General features: G+C 32.8%; 2 protein-coding genes across 3 annotated transcripts; one reads left to right on the top strand and one right to left on the bottom strand.

The window, feature by feature from the left end:
* Positions 1-1,576: 1,576 nt before the first annotated feature.
* Positions 1,577-14,177, top strand: LOC125421880 (transmembrane E3 ubiquitin-protein ligase FLY2). 2 transcript variants are annotated; one of them, XM_048471735.2, is made up of 14 exons: positions 1,577-2,255; positions 4,086-4,158; positions 6,282-6,409; positions 6,953-7,068; positions 7,493-7,553; positions 8,352-8,397; positions 8,475-8,552; positions 9,808-9,965; positions 10,050-10,109; positions 10,240-10,333; positions 11,645-11,812; positions 12,514-12,842; positions 13,599-13,715; positions 13,792-14,177. In XM_048471735.2, exons 1-14 carry the CDS (start codon positions 2,073-2,075, stop codon positions 13,891-13,893), a joined length of 1,713 nt encoding a protein of 570 aa, XP_048327692.2. In that variant the 5' UTR covers positions 1,577-2,072; the 3' UTR covers positions 13,894-14,177. The 2 variants fall into 2 exon arrangements, with proteins under 2 accessions (XP_048327692.2, XP_048327691.2); XM_048471734.2 differs by having other exon boundaries at positions 8,331-8,397.
* Positions 14,178-15,375: 1,198 nt separating this feature from the next.
* LOC107408555 (leucine-rich repeat extensin-like protein 4) lies at positions 15,376-16,931 on the bottom strand. Its single transcript, XM_016015961.4, has one exon. It carries the CDS (start codon positions 16,789-16,791, stop codon positions 15,532-15,534), a length of 1,260 nt encoding a protein of 419 aa, XP_015871447.2. The 5' UTR covers positions 16,792-16,931; the 3' UTR covers positions 15,376-15,531.
* Between the last annotated feature and the right edge of the window lie 1,856 nt (positions 16,932-18,787).

The following is an 18,787-nucleotide window of genomic DNA, read 5'->3' as shown; positions in this document are numbered from 1 at the left end:
TCATCTTAGTTCCTAGGCTTTTTTTCATCCATTTTTCAAACTATTTGAAACTTCGAAACTCACATGCTTTAAGAAAAGAAGGAAAAGAGATAATGAAAAAAACCTTAAATGTCAAACAAAATGTTTTATTTCCGTACGTATATCAAAGAGACCATCCAATTTACCAAACCAACTATCATTAATGAAAAATTACTAATTCAATAATATAATTTAAAAAATGCAAAAACTATTTGAATGCCAATTTAATTAGAATTTGATTGGTTGATCCTAATGTATTATTATGGTTGGTGTTTATGCTTGGATATTTTTTTTTTCTTTTTCAATTATTTTAAATCTCATTTATAATTAGTAGATTGAAAGTTTGAACAACAAAAACAGGTAACTGCTCTTCAATAAAAGGAGAAGTTTAAATTTCAATAATATTATAATTTATTTCAGTTCATTTTTCATATTTGCAAAGAAAAAAATGAAGGGAAAGAAATAACGGAAAAAACCTTAAATGTCCTTCATAATTGGTCACATTTAAAACATATGAGTTTTGCAGTTCCAAATGGATAAAAAGAACTAGAGACTAAGATGAGTTGTTGAAGTTAGTTAGGAGATAAAATTGTCAAAAAAATAAGTTTAAATACTGAAGTGACACTAATTATATAGTTTAAAAATTAAGATGAATTGTTAAAATTAATTTGAAAATGAAATTGTCAAAAAGATAAATTTAAAAATTAAAATGATACTAATTATATAGTTTAGGAATTATTGATAATAATATCCTAAATCATGTATAGGATATTCTTAAAACCTTTATATTGGTTTTATTTATAAATATTATTTAAAAAATTTGTAATAGCATTACATTTGTTTTCGTTTGTTAAACGATAATTTTTTTTTTATGGGACAAACAATAAAACTATTTTGAATGATTAAAATATGCATTTAATTTATTTATCACTTAAAAAAACAGAAATAAATTTTCCTATTTAGGGTAATTTTCTTACTAATAAATTTTTGATGTTATTCCCCAAAAAAAAAAAAGTTTTTGATGTTGAAGAATCTATTTTTACTTTTAGTGATTGGGAGGCAGTTTTAACAAAATTTAAAATAAATAAAATTGCCCATTCTTTTATTGAGAAGCAAAAATAAAAAATATATAGATAATAACAATAATAATAATTAATAAACAGATTCATGTAATTATTTTGGCCAAGAAAATTGGCATAACGTATTGTCAAAAGCTCAAACAAAAGTAAAAAAGAGTATATAAAAAAAATGATAATAAATAAAAAATAAAAAAAATAAATTCCGTCACCCTAACGGTTATTTTATTCCCCAAAACCGTACGTGCGAACGACGCGGTTCCACACGTGTGGAGCCCGCCAAAAAACAATGCAGCCCAACGAACCTCCATGAAGCCCAACACAAGTCAACGAGACTCCCAAGCGCCGCTAAAATTATAGAAACGAAACCGCCGATCGTGATTGGAGCGTGACTCACACCTCCATTTACAGCGCCTGGTTTCCACCTTCTATTCGGAGCTCTCTTCTTTCTCTGACCTCCACTTCATATTACCAAAAAACCCAGAGAGAGAGAGAGAGAGAGAGAGAGAAAGAGAGCAGCACAAAACCAAAGCAAAGCAAGACAGACAGACCTCGTCAACAAACCCCACTGCTCCAAATCCTTCATTTTCAACTATCAAACCCGAAAATTCCAAAACCCATTATTCACTCTACGTTATATAATAATACACTGTAATCATTTTTGTATTATATATGTTTATGTAATAATTAATTGGAGTTGGTGTAGTTTATATGTTTTTCAAAAACTTGTTGTTGTTGTTGTTGTGAGTTTTTGTTGTTGCTTAGGTGGTCAATTAGTCGTTGAGCTTTCGTTTTCTCGTTCGGATCGAATGGGTGGTTTTTATGTTTGACTCAGATTGAAGCAACCCCATCTCTTCCAGTCCCTCTCTTAGGCTTTCTATCCTAATGGGTTTCTTGGGATTTGGTTGGATTTTTGGCTTGTTGGTGGTGGAGGAGATTTGGAGTTAGAGATTTTTTTTTTTTTTCTTTTTTTGTGGGATGGGATGCTTCAGTGCTGAAATGGTGGCCGATGGGAATTTGGGTTCTTCCTGGTTTTGCAGGAGGAGGAGTTTGGGTTTTTTACACAAGGTTGTTTTGGGGTTGTGGGTTGGTTTTATGCTTTTGAGTCCAGTTGTGGGTCTAAGACCGTTGCGGGAGAGGGCTCGTTCGTGGGGCGATGAGGTTGGTTTTTTTTGGCTTTTTCTCTGAGATTTCTGACAGTTTTTTTTTAGCTTAATTCTGATGTCATTTCATCAAGATTTTGGTTATTTACATAGCATTAGTGAATTGTAATATGCTTCAAGTGTTTTTCTAATAAATGCCTATTGAATATTGTGAATTTTGAAAATATCTTGATGGGTTATAGATTAGAAATTTCAGGTTTTCGGCATTTGTATGTACAGCAGAGAAGTTCTTGAATTTAATAGTTTACTAGAATGGTGATCTCAGTAATGGGATTAGAAGGAATTGTGAGAATTTACGTATGATGAGCTCTAAGAAACTCAGGATCATATTGCTCAAGTGAGGTTTGTGGTGATGAGCTTGTTAGTGATATAAGTAAAATTTTGTGTCATGAATGATATCCACCTACCCTTTTCTTGCTTGCTAGGTTTTTGACGTTTGAGAAACACAATGTTATCCTCAGTAAAGTGAAATAATAGCATTGATAGTAGTTAAGTAGTTTAATTAGTTTAGTCTTAGGATTATAAAGTGAAACACCTGAACTTTCCTTCTTCTTTTTTTTTTTTTTTTTTTTTTTTCCCTTTTTTTTTTAAAATAGCCAAATATTTTCTTCTTAATTATACAAAAGTTTGCAAATTAATCTTGGAACACCCTAGTAGTTGAGTAGCCAGAATTGTTAAAAAATTAGCAAGTTGTTGGGAACTCATAATTAGACTCAATTTTAGATAGGGAACTTCCATTGGTGGAGGTTGGATATGTATTGATATTGAAAACACCCAAGCTTTACGCTTTCCATTGTGCAAAACCTGGACAAAGAAATGAGCATCTGAGGTATGTTGATTTAGAACAGTTATTAGCAAGTTGGACCTCTTTCACTTGGGGAAGGACTGATACACAAAGCAAGAAATAATGGTCGAGTGACTTTTGGTTGCATATGCCAATTGTACCCATGTGGTAACATGGATTTAATTTCTACATTGGGAATTATATATTTATTATTTATTCTTTTCGATAAGTGAGGTGTGGATGAATTCTCTTTTCTTTTCTTAGTTGGCTAAAATGAAAGGGGAGAGGTTGCTTCCCCCTCCTATCACTCCCTTTCCACCAGTAAAGGAAAACAAACTATCTCTCCCTAAAACTCCTTAAAAAATTAAAGAAAAGTAATTTCTTATAATGGTCAGTTATTTGTGTTTTTTTTAATTAAGTTTATATATGTGTTGTTGCAGTCTTATTGAGCAGGGAGATTTAAATTTCCTTGTTTTTAAGAAAGCTTTACATTTTTTTTGTCTAGTACGCTGAATGGTCTTTGGTTTGACAATTTATCAATCAGTTGCAGCCATCGTTTTCATAGAAATTTGCATTATAGTGGGAACATTAGTCAGTTTTGACCAGATTGGTGAAACTTTTATTAGATTTGTTTTACCTTTTTCTGTTTTTTCCTTCTTGAAAATAGTAGAATACAAACCTCGTACTTAGCACAAAGATTAAGATATGCAATAAATCAATTTTTTTTTTCAGTTAATAAATAGGATATCTATAGTTTTAACGAAATTTTCACTTTTCAATGTAATCAGCTCCATTCCGTAGTTTATTCCATCTACTTTCATGATGACTTCTGGAATATGTTATTAAACTAAGGGCCCTGTTGTGTAACTAAGGATCCTGTTATATATTTTCAGTTTATTTGTATTGTTTATGGTAAAGTGGTGGATGCTTTATTCATTTCTAATGGATCATCGTTGATAGAAATGAGCAAATTTTCAAACTTAAAATTTTTTGATATACCAAAAGTTGAGTATCTACTAAATCCGTTGCTTTACTTTATTGCAGTGGCTATTTATAAGAAAGGACGAAAGTGATTTGGGTTCATTTTCCGCATGGAATATAACAGGAACTTATAGAGGTACATCACTTGTATATATTTTTGGATGATTATCTGGTAATTGTAGGTAGCTAATTTTGAGATGAGGTTGATTAACTAGACTACATGTATTTTCTTATATGTAGTCACTGCAACTTAAATTAATTCTTGATTGCTGCATATGTGATATATTTTCAGGTAGTTCAAGTATTTATCCATAACTTGATTAAATTTGCTAATTTCTTACCTCTTGTGGTTCAATTCAAGTACTTGCAAGCTACACTCTGGATGAGATATATTCTGAGATAGGGTTGCTCAAACAGTCATGTGAATAATTTAGTCATACAGCACAATAATAGGTGATCTGCCAATCTCCTTTGAGGTTTGAAGACTTGATGATGTTATATTTGGTATTGTTGATGTCATTACAGTTAGTAATGGAATTCTATTGCTCAAATTTTATGTTGGGCATGTGGACAAACCGGGCATCAGTGAGCCCTATTTATAAAAACAACCAATTGAAGTTAGGAAACTGAACATAATAGGAAACCTGATTAATCAACGAAACTAAATAATTTAAAGAAGTCTAATAAATTAACAAAACTACTTTCCAAATACACACCTGATTTTTCAATTTCCTTTCTTGATCTCCCTTAATTCCCCTTGGATAAAAAGAACTTGACTCTGACGAGTTAAAAGACTTAAATCTTCATTGTAGAGCGACAATTGGAAGTTCATGAATGCCATCAGTTGTATAAGCTCGTTCTTGATGAAAGGTAAGAACAATGATGGATCAGGCAGGCTGAACTTAACCAAATTGAAAACAGATCTTAAAAAGGAAATGCACGGTAGCTGTTTTCAGCTTGTGGCAGGTCGTACATGGCAGATAGCTGCAAGATGCGTGCAAGGACTTTTATACAGTGTTTGGGCATAAGGTTTGTGGGAGGTGTGGGATGCCAAGTTGATTTAGGCCAACAAGAAAGAGGAGGGGAAAAGAGAGAAAAAAGGGAGAATTGGAATAAAATTTGGGAGAACAGAGAAATTAGACAGAGAAATCAATAACTTTATTTATTAATCAATAATAGTGCGTCTAATAGGGTGTCTAATAAGGTTTCAGTGAGCTGGGTGTATAATAAAACAACCAGTTGAACTTAGGAAAGTAAACATAATTGAGAAACCTAATTAAACTAGGAAACTAACTAATTTTAAGAAGCCTTATAAAATAATAAACTACTTTCTAAATTTGTACCTAAAGTATGTTTGCAATTTCCTTTCTTGGTCTCCATCACATACTTCTCATAAATAGTTGGTCTTAGATGTTTCCCTCTACTCTGATTAGATAGTTTCGATGAATACCGTTACCCTAAAAGCTTAAGCAATTTAGAGATACTTGTTCAACCACAAGTTGAGTGAATTGAACCATATCTCGATTAGCTAGAACTAATGTTAATAATTTTTATATTATGATTGGAAGATGCATGGCTAATATCTGCTTAGCAGATGTCTTGAACGTGTAGCATTGCTTTCAACCTTGTTACTCAGGATAGGGTACTCCCTTGGTTATGGTGCTAGGTTAAAGCAAAAACGGGAGAGTGATGGAATCCCACATTGTCTACCTAGCAAGGGAGATGGACTTCGTCATATTGGGTTGCTCTAGCATGTGTTGCAATGTTAAATAACTTAATTCACTACAAGTCATTGGAGTTTGTTTTGTGTGAGTTAGGGTCACAATCTTCTTAACACATGACACATTAATGAGCTGTGCACCTGAGGATGAGTGTTGATGGGCTATGTGTAGCATAGATTACTCCTGGAAGCTGGACGACGTGTCTTTAAAATGAGGAAGGTGTTTACTTATTAGCAAACGGGATAAAGACTTACTGACAAAACAATAGTTGGTTAGAGACTTAGAACTTTGATGTGCATTTGCAGTATAATATTTATATATATTATTGCAGTATTACAGATGAACAGAATTATAGTGCAATATTTTCAATTCCTTGTCATTTTATGATGCTTTTCAAATTGATCTATTGGCCAAGTCATTTTCTTTATAACACTTGTTTTACAGTCATATATACTTTGTGAACAATCTTCTAGGACATGTAAATTTATTTAGTTGACCGGGTATTTCTAACTTGACCTGGTTGACATGTGAGTTCCAGGAAGTTGGAGGTTTCTAGATTCCACAAATAGCTCCTCCAGGTTTCCAGATTTCAGGAAATCCACGGGCAATTCTATCATTGAATTAGTTAGTACACCAACAAAAATAAATGGCGTACATTATGTGCAGGTGAGGGCATTGCACTCTTTTCAATAATGGATAATGCTCATATTAAGGAAAGTCATCATTTATGAAAAGCAAGCATCTGTTATTTAATAATAATGATTCTCAAATGACTCTTAATATTGATAGAAGTGAACTATAATTATCTATGCAAGGCAAACATGTTTTAGACTGGACAAATAATAAATTAGCTGCTCATGACTGTATGTTTTTGTTTAGACTTTTGCTTGTTACAGATGATCTAATAGTGATGCATCTTTCATGCTTCATTCATTCATTTTGCAAGTTGGTTATTACTGGTAGTTTTTACAAAGGATCAGACTAATGACATATCCAGTTCTTGAATTCTCATTTTAGTCATTTGACATACTTTCTTATTCTAGGTGGTTACTAGATTTTACTCACTGCCACTATGTAACTGCGGTGCCTTATCATCTTAACCTCATTTTAGACTCACTAAGCATTTATCCTCATTTCATTGAATTTTCATGTTATTATCAGTTTTATTTAGATTAATGTTCTATTACTCTTTCATCGTGCTGACAACAGGGGGTAGTCATTTTCAATGATGTGTTAGACAATGCAAATAATATTGGTGGTGTTCAAATCAGACTGGAAGGTGTATATATATGGCCATTTAGACAACTTCGAATGGTAGCTAACAGGTAAATCTCGTGGGTAATGATATTAAAAAAAATAAAAATAAAAGTAAAAAAGAAAGAAAGTTTTTATGAATTAGTTAATGGACATATACTGAATAATAAATCTTTGTTTACTGAGTAATTATGGTGAAAATTATATCGCCTCTTCTTGAAAAGAGATGATAATGAAATAAAGTTGGTTGTATTGAACTGTTATTAGTTGATCCATCTGTAGCAATCATGCTCAGTGTATCGAAAACGTAGTTAGCTTGTCATCTTAATTATCTCTGTGTGTTTAATTCTGGTGATACATTTATTCTACTCACATTTCTTTGTTTATTTCGGGTGTTGAGGATTTGTTATTTTTTGCTGATTAATTAAATTATTTACCTGGTTTGCCTTTGTGTTTAAATTCTTTATGGTACTCTTGTGTGGTATTATTTTGCAGTGCAAAAGATGGGGAATTGAACCAAGATGAAGATTATATTTTATCTAATCCATATCATTTGGTAAGATCTGCAGTTGATATATTTAAATTTTGAAGTTGATTATTATTTGTAGGTCTGTAAATGATTTTAGGATGGGTAACCATTATCTTTATGTTGCAAAATGCAAGTCGTCCTCTATGCTTGACATTGCTCAGTCATATCTTTGTAGAATTTTTGTCATCTAATGTTTCACTACTCGAAAGCCAGAAAAATGATAATCAGAAATGGGTTACCTGCTGGAATTTATGTTTGTATATATATTTGATTTGTGTATTTAACAATTTAAATGCATATTGAAGTTACATCTAAGTCTTTAACTTTAAATGTATTTTTGTAAGTTAACCTTAAATCTACATGCAAAACCTTTTCATAGCAGACTTAACTCTATTAACATACAAATTGACTTTCATCCACCATGGGATATTGAACTCGACCAAACGCACATAGAAGATAAGCGGAGATATTTCATGTGATTTAGTGGGTTAATTTCCCCAAGATCACTAAATGGGATTGGATTTAGTACATATAATCATGTCTGGGTTGTCTTAAATTTTCTTAAGTAGGCGGATTCAACTACATAATTCTGAATGCCGCTGCATCATGGTGGACTGCTTGTTCCATAGCTTGTAACCATTCCTTCAAAAAGCTCTTGCATCTTGAATTGTTGATCAAATAATTTACTTCCATTTTGTGTTGATATTGATGATTAAGCTAGTATTTATTGATTGTATGACATATGTATTTATTAATGATGATTCGAATTTCTGAGTGCTCACCTGCTGCATGCTTCTTGAACAGCTTGGAATTTTCTCTTCCCAGGTGTTCCAAGAATCTCCACGAGATAAAATATGGAGAAAGAAACGTTGTAATTTCTCTTACTTGGCCTGAAAACTTAAATTCATGCTTTTATGTTATGATGATTTTTATTCTATTTTGATGCAGCTCCAATTTATGAAATAGAGAAACATTGTAATATTGAAATAGCGGCTCAGATCTCACGAATCTCATCCACCCAAAATGGTACTTGACTTTTCTCAGTGTAGCCGTTCTTTTTATTTCTAATGCCATCTCCTTCAGATGATTATCCATTTGTACAAGTTTGTTCACAAAATCTCTTAAAGACTAATTTATGTTAATTGGTTTAGCTTGTCTAAAGAATTATTTCTAGTTTTGAACAGTTTTGCAATAAGTGCTACCTTTTGACCTTCATAGTGTATGATTGGAAATTTTAATGAAATGGTTATTTAAATGGATCGAAGTAAGGGTGTCAGGTGCAAAGTTTTGCCTATGTCTAAATTCCTAGTTACTCAGTTTTGGGGATATAAGGATAGTTCAGTTTTCTATTTCTCTCCCTTTATTCCCCAAGACAAGAGTGTATGTTTCAGTTTTCTATTTCTCTCCCTTTATCCCCCAAGACAAGAGTGTATGGTATAAGATGTAGCAAAGTGTTTTCCACGTTTCATTAAATCAATATGACATATGAAATGATTAAGGAATACATCTTTGTTTCCTGCTGTTTAGCTTGGATGTTGTTCTTGCAGACATGCTGGTAAATTTGGTTTCAGAGGTTGGTACTTTTCACATTTACAGTCACCAACATGTCATGCATATGCAGTTGGCACATTTGAAAATTCGTTTGTCTTTTTTGAAAGAAATTCTTTTATCATATTTACATGGAACTCGCTAGGAAACGGGGGAATAAAAAAGAAAATTAAAGAGAAGTGAAAATTTATACTCCTTAAGCTATATTTTCTTTTCTTCAAAAATTTCTTTTGACTGAATAATGAAAATTAAAATCCTCTTTCTTTTCTTCATTTCCCTGGATTCTACTTAGAGAAAGTAGTATGATGAGATATGCTTTGTTTGTGAGTGAACTGGAGTAGACACAATTTTGCAGAACATTTATTTAGAATTGAATTGTGAACATTTTTTTCTTTTAAATTTCTGGTCCAGTATCAGGTTATACCATGAAGGAACATTTCCATAAGAACATTGAATCTCTCTATACTTGTGATGTTGCATCATCTTCTATCTAGGGCTAATTCTTACTTAGGATAACAGTAGTCATTGAATACGGTGCTATGCTTCAATCTGGTCTGACTTGAGTCCCATTCCTTATGGGTGAGACATAAATTCTATCAAACCTTCTAATATATATTTGTTGAGATCCTCAATAAGGAGAGATTTGGAGAGAGATACTACTTTAACTAACTGTTTACTTCTTTGTTTCCTGATACTCCTCCCTTCTCCTAAGTTATTTTGTATCTTCTGTTAGATGGAGATCATGATCGTTATCATATAGAAGGATTAATGGAGAGTCCTTCAGCGGATGATGATGGGGATTGCTTCTCACCCTTACAATTGAATGCTACTTCAGTCAACATTGAGGTCTACTATAACAAAGCAGTGAATTATACCTTGTTGGTCACCTTTGTATCCTTTATTCATCAATGAATTTAAGGTTAATAATGATGTCGTATGCCAGTTAGGAGTAGATTCCTTAACATTCGTTATCAGGTCTCCTTCCTTCAAGTTCTTCTTTTAATTCGGCAAATGGAACATAGCAATACTCAATCTGTAAGAATTTACTTCAAGTATTATACATAGAAGAACAATCATAATTTTTGTAAATTAATTTTACAAATCATTTATGTTCTCAAAGTTATGATCTTAGTGGATATGTTATGGTCTGATCTATCTCTTTCAGGGGGCTGCCAAAGTTTCAATTCTAATGATTGGGCAACAGGCTATCATGGATGCTTATCTTTGCCTCGTACATCTTACAGCAGGAATACTAGTTGGTAAGACTAGTAATTTATTATCATGCAACTCATTTTTAATGGCTCGGTGTTTTCGTGTTCTGTAGTTTTAGTTTATCAATATGTGCTTGTGAAGAAAATTTGAATTTTCTGAACGATGGAGTGTTCATTCACAAGAATGAAATGGCTTTTAGCTCATATAATTCCCACATCAATATGATGAATAATTTTTCTAATGAATAGTGCTCAGTAAATAGCTTATCAAGTTTATAAAAATTACTTATGTGTGTCTAATTTTTAAGTCACTTTATTTTTAAGACTTATAAATATCTCATTAAATTGGAATTCAATAGATATAGTTTTGCATTTGCTGTTGAAGTTGTTTTAGTCATACTTATCATTGCTATGCCTAAAGAATGAAATGTCTTTTAGCTCGTATAATTCCCGCATCAATATGATGAATAGTTTTCTAATGAGTAGCGCTCAATAAATAACTTATCAAGTTTTTAAAAATTACTGTGTCTAATTTTTAAGTCAACTGTATTTTTAAGACTTATATGTCATAAAATTGAGATTCAATAGATATAGTTTGCATTTGTTGTTGAAATTGTTCTAGTCATACATATCATTGCTATGCTTAATATATGTACCATTGACAAATTAACCATCTGATTATGGATTTGTCATTTAGGCACCTCTATGAAGTTTATTCTAGTAGCTGATACGTTATTCATTAATTTATCAGTTCCAAAAGGTTCTAAAAATCTGATATTTTAAGTTATATATTTATGTTTATTTTAAAGCGTGTTAATAGTTCTGTAAGCTATGAATGTTATTTTTCCTTGGGTATAGTATTGTTTACAAAGCTTGCTTGTTTGTCTGGTATATTTGGTGGGTCGCATCTAGCATACATTATACTGGGATTTGATGGATTATGGTATTCATGAGGCTGAACTTATATTATTCAAGTTCTCTTGATTTCATATATTTGCTATATAAGATGGAGAAATGAAGTTGCTATTATAGCTTCTCTCTACTACTGTATCCATTGATGTTTACACTGTCACATATAATGCAATATTAGATGTTTCTCGGTTTGCATTGTCAGATATTTAGCATTTGTGTCAAATGTACACTGGAATTGGTGTATCGTTGCAACTCTTATTATAGGAGTATAACACACTCTCAACCATTATTGTCAATTTCTTTCTTCATTAGACTGTTTCACCTCTATCCTTAATTTCTACCTCATTTGTGTTGATCTTCAAGATATTTTCATCTTCTGGGTTCTTTATAAACTTAGGGTTAAAGCCAGAACGAGTCCTCGCTTGACATTTTATTTTGTTCATGCAGAATCCTTATTTAATGCTTTTGCAACGGCTGCATTTTTTAAGTTTGTAGTCTTCTCAATTTTTGAGATGAGATATCTACTTGCTATATGGAAGGCAAGTAGGCCTATGAATAATGGAGAAGGTTGGGAGACAATGAGGCGTGAACTTTCAGTTCTGTACAGCCGTTTCTGTAAGTACAATTGATGAGTGTCATTTTAATTTTGCAATTTTTATGCCATTTTCTTGAAAGGTGGTCACCAGTGTTATTTATAATATGAGATTTATATGTGGTGATGCATAGGCAAACATACGATGGATAAGCAGTACATCTGCCTTGAGGATTTATCTATTCCAGTTTCACTCTCTCTTCTACAAAATTATTTTGATGAAACTCTTTCTCTCAGGAATAAGATAGATAGAAATATAGTGTGATACAGTTAGATAACATTTGTTGGCTACTTAGTCTTATCAGCTTCTGTCTTCAAGCTATTTATGAAGGACGATCTTTCCTGTGCCATTGTATGGCTGTTGGGTAAGATATTTGGGTTTTACAATGTTGGAATTGTACTAAATAATTAATTGGAAGAATTTTGAGTTACATAATTTATCACCATGGACTAAGAGATTTTAGGTTCGATGCTTTGGATTGTAAAAGGACATTTTCCTGCATTCAAAAGTACTACCATATCTTTCTTTTCAGGGAAAAAAAGAAAGATTCTTTTATTACATGACTAGTTGGTACACGTCCTTACATTTGATTATTTTCATGATGAACAAACTAATGCTTAGATACCTATTTATATCTAGATTTTGACTTTAGTCATATCTCTTGGTATTCAATTTTTTACCTAAAATTTTAGGCTGAATTTATTTATTGCAACTTTTTTGCAGATGGGATCCTTTTGGGAGGCATTCTGATCATGTACGAATTTCATAATTTCTTGAAACCCATTCTTCTCCTTATGTACTCTTTTTGGATACCTCAAATCGTCACCAATGTTATTCGTGATTCAAGAAAACCTTTGCACCCACATTACATCTTAGGCATGTCTGTTACTCGGCTGGCAATTCCGTTATACTTGTTTGGTTGCCCCAACAACTTCATGCGCATTGAACCTGACAAGAATTGGTGCATTTCCTTGGGAATATTTATTGGACTTCAAGCATCAATTCTTCTTCTACAGCACTATCTTGGGTCTCGGTGGTTTATTCCCCGTCAGGTTGGATGCAACTCTGAAATTTCTTTCTGTAAAATCTTCTTTTTCTCTTTTCTCGTTGTACTTCTAACCTTGGAACTTACTACACATACATACATACATACTAACAACCATCTCAAAAACCATAATTTATTTGCTGTTTGAAAAGCTATTGTTTGGTAAAGAATATTATTGAAATTCCCTGAGGCGATGTTTATCATTAGTTCTTAATTATTTTACTGTGGCCAATTAATTAATTAGTTAAATGTAAGGATTAATAACATATATAATTGTAGGAATATGTGACATGTGCATGTCACTAGAAGTTCCGTGTTACTATAACCTGGTTTCGTAGTCTTCAGAATTTTGTACTTGTTGTAATGGGTCATTATTTTTTAATGTTTTTGTAAAGATAATTTAGCTTATCTCAAGTGTTAGGACCTTTACACTCTTCCTATACTAGTACGGTCATACATGCATAAATACACACACTTTATTTCTTGCTCCTTTTGAAATCTATCATAGCTGAGGTTTTCACTAACTGCATAGAAAATTTGAGAAACGTTATTTCTACAAAAAATTCTCTCCATGTTCAGCCTTAGGCTTAAATCAATATATTCATGTGTTGCAAAATGTGCCTGGAATATCCTTGTTTATGAGTTAATTATGATATTAAACCTCGAAACAGAAGCATGACGATATTACCATGGAGCTTGTTTCTTTAGTGTGAAATTGCCATGATTGGCTTATGGACATTTTATTTTCCTGTGATGGCTGCAGATTCTACCTGAGAAATACAGCTACCATAGAAGATTTGATCAGGATACAAATCTTTTTACGGACTGTGTCATTTGCATGACGGCCATCAACCTTACACAGCGTTCAAATGATTGCATGGTATGGTGATGGGATATTCCATTTTAAGTTGCTGCAGTTCAGGTGTTCAATCTAATTTTGCCAAATTGCATTGCAGGTAACACCATGTGATCATTTCTTCCATTCTGGTTGTCTACAAAGGTGGATGGATATAAAGATGGAGTGCCCAACTTGCCGACGTCCACTGCCACCAGCTTGATCATTCCCATTCTGTCTATAATGTAGGACCAACTGACATGCCTAATTCACTAATTTTGGTAAAGAAAAAAAAAACTCAATGGCATGCAAACACTTAGTATTTGTTGTAGGATTCCATTGCTCCTCTTTTTTTTTTTTTTTTTTTTAAATAATTTTGGAGGCTTTACATACCAATTGTAATTGAGTTATACTTGGGGATTTTGAAGACAAATTGTATAATGTATTTTGTAAATAATTTCTACATAATAGCACAATTGAATAACTACTTTTTGCTTTTTCGTTTGATCCGTTTTCCACCCATGTATAATTTGTGTTTGTTTTATGGCTTTTTTGAAAAGAAGGCTAATGGAATTGAGTTTTGGTTATTTATTATTTTATGGCTCTCAACAATCTACTCCAACCAGTTCCTAATAGATAACCAAATTGCAACATCTCAATCCTGAATTTTGCAATGTAACCTGAATATTAATCTGTCCACTTGCATATATGTACAATTTTATATGTAGTCACATGTTTGTTTTTGTTCACAGGTGGTGTACATTATCTATATTCAACTTAAGAACTCCAGATAAAGGGCAACAGTGAAAATTTAATTCCATATTGTTATAGATGTTGCAATGGTTTGTATCTTTTAGCTCAGTAATTTCTTGTATGCTTTGGTACATTTTAGCGATTCAATGTCAAGTTGTACAATGAAGATTTTCTTGACCTATCTTTGGCACCACTTGTGTCTATTTGATTTTTAGAAGTAGGTCCAGCTATTAGTGAATGTCTAAAATTATGTGAAACCAAAAAAAAAGAAAAAAGAACAAGTGCATTGGTATATTCATAATTTCCTATGCCGTGTAGTTTTGTCGTGGCAGCTTTTAGATAGAACTGTAATAGTCTCATTGTATGTGATTACCATCTTTTATATATATATATATATATATATATATGTATATGTATATTAAATGAGATTTACAAGAATAAGTAAATTGTACTTGATGCAAGCCAATAAGACAGTAAACATTATCTGCTGTTATTTAAAATGTGGTTCATTATTTGATATTCGTAATTTTATGAGGTTGTCGAACAGCCAAAAAAAATAATTAATAAAAAAAATTAAAAAAAAAAAAAAAAGAACAGAAAAGAAAAGAAAAGGATTAAAAAGAAGAAGAAGATGAACTAGGTTGAGCATCTCTTTGTGCCTCTCAAGAGGTAGGTCGAGTGATAATCGCTCAAGAGGTTAATGAAACTACTTGAATCCTTTGTCGGCCAAGTGGGTATCCGAACATATTTTTACTTTATATGAAATGCTAAAATCTACAATTTTGGAGTATGTCTCAAATTTTCACTAATTTTTATTTTTTCTTTTATAATCAATGGCAGTTTAAACTGTAACATAATGTTAAAATTATTAATTTGCTTGTTAGAATTTGATGAAAATTGATATAATTTTTGGGTTTAGTGGCTATCAAGAACCAGAAAGAGGAGGAGGAGGTGGTAAAGTCTTGCTCACTCATAAATTTCACACACAAATTCATTGTACAAGCTTTTTGCATAGGAGTATATACAAAAGGGTCATGTATCATTCACAAACTAACCAACTTTAGACCTTATTGGCTTTAAAATTATTGACATGCTCATTAAGGCTTATTTACAAGGGTGTAGGAGCAATGGAAGGGGAAGGCAGAGGCACTGATGTAGGCATTGGAGAGATTGTAGGAGGAAAAGCAGCAGCTTCACCACATTCACAAGGATGCTCGAAGCAATCAACTGGATGCTCGAGCACAGCATTACATTCTCTCTTGCTCCGTTGGTTAGGTTTTTCCACCAAACAGTTCCGACGATCATCAAACACGATGCCTCTGGATGTCAAATTCTGGCATATCCCTTCTTCCTCACAGAAAAAGTTATTAGAGAGCGTGAAATTTGCCAAGTCAGGCAACATACAAACACCTGCTGGTACAATGCCACTCAGCTTATTGAAGCCTAAATTCAGTTGCTCCAAATGGGCTAACCCTGCAATGCTGTAAGGTATAGGACCAACAATGTTGTTGAAGCTCACATCCAAGACCCTCAATTTGTAGAGAAAACCAACCTCTTGTGGCAAACATCCTGTCAAGTTTGTGTTTATCAGTACAAGTTCCTCTAAAGTGTTGGCAAAGTGGACAATGCTTGGAGGAAGACAGCCCCCATAATTGTTGTTAGCAAACACCAGAACCGATGCTGAGCTTCCGGCTACACCAGTTGGAATTATGTTAGTCAAACGGTTGTCATTGAGGAATATTGCATCCAACTTTTTTTGGTATAGTTCAGGAGGAACCGGCCCTTCGAAATTGTTGAAACGAAGATCAAGATAGCCTATAGTAGGAAGAGAAAGCACAACAGTAGGAAAAGGGCCTACAAATCTGTTATTACTAAGATCAAGCTCGTAGAGGAGACTAAGGTTGGCCAAAGTTAAAGGTAGGATGCCACAAAAGCGATTGCTATTCAAGTGAATGAGTGCAAGGTCTGTTAGAAGGCCTAATTCATCGGGGAGGAATCCAGCAATGTCAGCGTGGTTGAGGTCAATCCCAGCAACAACTTGGATTTCAGGATTGTCCAAAGCCGGTGCACAGTAAATACCTTCGTAGCTGCAAACTGAAGGGCCAACCCAGCTGGTGGTGTAGTTTTTTGGATCAGAGTAAATGGCATGTTTCAATGCTTGAAGTGCAATAAAAGCCTGGTGGAGTCTATCGTTGGATGCCTGGTGGAGTCTAGCGTTGGATGCAGCCAGAGGGTGGTGGTGGTGGTGGTAGTGGTTGTGGTGAGAAGCATACTTGCTGTGCTTTGCAGCCAATAAATAAGTCAGGTTTAGGAGTACTAAAAGGATCAAGGAATTGGTGGAGAAAGTAAAAAAGGGAAACGAAGCCATTACTAGAGTTGGGTCTCTTCGCTAGTGAGCTTGTTTGTTTATGTAAGGAGAAAGTCTCCTATTCAGGTGAAATATTCAGTCTCATCCTTAATCATGTTGCTCATTTTCAATTCAATAGCTTAAATTCTTTTCCAAAGATGATAACACCAGAAGAAATGGACACAACAACATGTTACAGCGACAGTTAACCGTCACAGAGATGCTGCAAAATATAATATTTCTAATTCAACTGGTCTAAATCTTTCAATTTGAAAAATATTATCCATTCAACAAATCTAATATCCTGCGTCAAATACTTATATCTCACATTTGTCTGTTGAAAGTAGCTGAAAATTGTGATGGTAGATTTTGTCAATGGTGGAAGGTTGTTTGGACATAAATATGAAGATTGGTAGCAGAATATGGTTTTTGAAGAGGCAAAACATAAAAGCTTGAAGGAGAGAGAACAAAGAGCATGACAAGGACTTATCTCCTTCCATGTACTTTTCACAGTAGTTAGAAGTGGAGCTGGAGAGAGACAGCTTCATTCCCCCTCTAAGAAAATGGGTTACTTGAGATTGAAGAAATAGACTTGTGCTGCATTGGGAGGTTGAGGTAATGGAAATTTCGGCGTGTGTAGCTTCACATGATCGTCGAAATTCAAAGATTTCGGTGTTTGAAAATGGCAAATATCCATGATCAATCTTGGACAAGCATTTTAGAAGAAGACATTTTACCCACCGTATAAACAAAAACATAAGACAATCCTGCCAAAGTTGACCTCAGAAAATAAGAAAAGAAACTAACAAGAAACACAAACGCCGAGGTAAAATATATACAAAATATATATGTATATATATATATATATATATAATCTGAACATTCAGAGTGATCCATGAATTTGCTCATTATTTGGGTTGAAGAAAACCAATAACTTCAACCCAATATGACCCAGTTGTTCCATTTGTTTTTTTTCCTTGGTTGTTAGTTTGTTTTCTAGGTGCCAACTAAACAATGTTTCAAGGAATGTCGTCCCAGTATAAATCTTTGACAATTTTTTTCTTCTGTTACCTTGCGGTTGTAGCAATTTTCCACTTAGTTATCATTGAGTTCTTTCAGATGAGAATGGCTACTTTGTAGCAGCTTTGAATTTAGCATTACTTTGGTCGAACTATATAACATGTAGGATGAAAGCAAGGAATGAATTATAAGTGAGAATATCAATTCAAAGTTCAAACAACAAATGGCATGAAAGTTACTGGACTGGACGATATGGGACTAAATGTTCTTCATAGCGCATAGCCCAACATAGTGGTGTGCATAAAAACCAATCAACCAATGAAACAGGCCGATCCAATTCAATTCAATCTATTTGGATCTGTTTTTATTTATTTATTTATTTATTATTATTTTTTTAATATAATTAGATTGGATTGGTTTTGACAAACAAAAACCAACTATTGATTCGATTTGATTTCGTTTATAAATGAAAATCTAAGAAAATCAATCAAATTAAACTGATTACCAATATAAATAAAAAATTTACATATATATTTTATTTGTAATTTTATTGATGATTGTAATTTTATTAACTTATACACATATATATATATATATATATTAATACAGTCCGTCTATGGTGCGGACGGTCCTTATACGGACCATAGTATTGGTGACAGTTTTTCATAGTATTGGTGACGATTTTCTAAAAAATCATCGTTAATACTATAAAAAACCGTCACTAATACTGCGATCCTGATGCGGACCGTCTTTACCATAGAATTTTCATATATTAATATATATATATATATATTTTTAAAATATATATATTTTGTATCTATTAATATTTTTTTTCTTTTAAACAATATATGTATTTTAAAAAAACTAAATATTTTAAACAATGAAAAAGCCCAAAAACCATTGTTGTCCAAAATTGAAAATTTATAAACCTAAAAAATTCTCTGAAAAAGTCCAAAAATCAAAAAACACAAAAGCTCAGTTCACAACGGATAATCCA

This window comes from Ziziphus jujuba, chromosome 4, assembly GCF_031755915.1.
Source record: "Ziziphus jujuba cultivar Dongzao chromosome 4, ASM3175591v1".
NCBI classification, from domain to species: domain Eukaryota; kingdom Viridiplantae; phylum Streptophyta; class Magnoliopsida; order Rosales; family Rhamnaceae; genus Ziziphus; species Ziziphus jujuba.
Note: the sequence above shows the minus strand (reverse complement) of the source record. Positions and strands in the feature narration are given on the sequence as shown.

What these genes read in the sequence shown, in the direction of transcription:
- LOC107408555 (XM_016015961.4), bottom strand. Translation starts at nt 16,791, where the DNA reads ATGGCTTCGTTTCCCTTTTTTACTTTCTCCACCAATTCCTTGATCCTT.
- LOC125421880 (XM_048471734.2), top strand. Translation starts at nt 2,073, where the DNA reads ATGGGATGCTTCAGTGCTGAAATGGTGGCCGATGGGAATTTGGGTTCT. An exon ending in CTTCGAATGGTAGCTAACAG is followed by an intron (nt 7,069 to 7,492) that starts GTAAATCTCGTG and finishes ATTATTTTGCAG; the next exon opens with TGCAAAAGATGGGGAATTGA. An exon ending in ATACCTTGTTGGTCACCTTT is followed by an intron (nt 9,966 to 10,049) that starts GTATCCTTTATT and finishes ATTCGTTATCAG; the next exon opens with GTCTCCTTCCTTCAAGTTCT.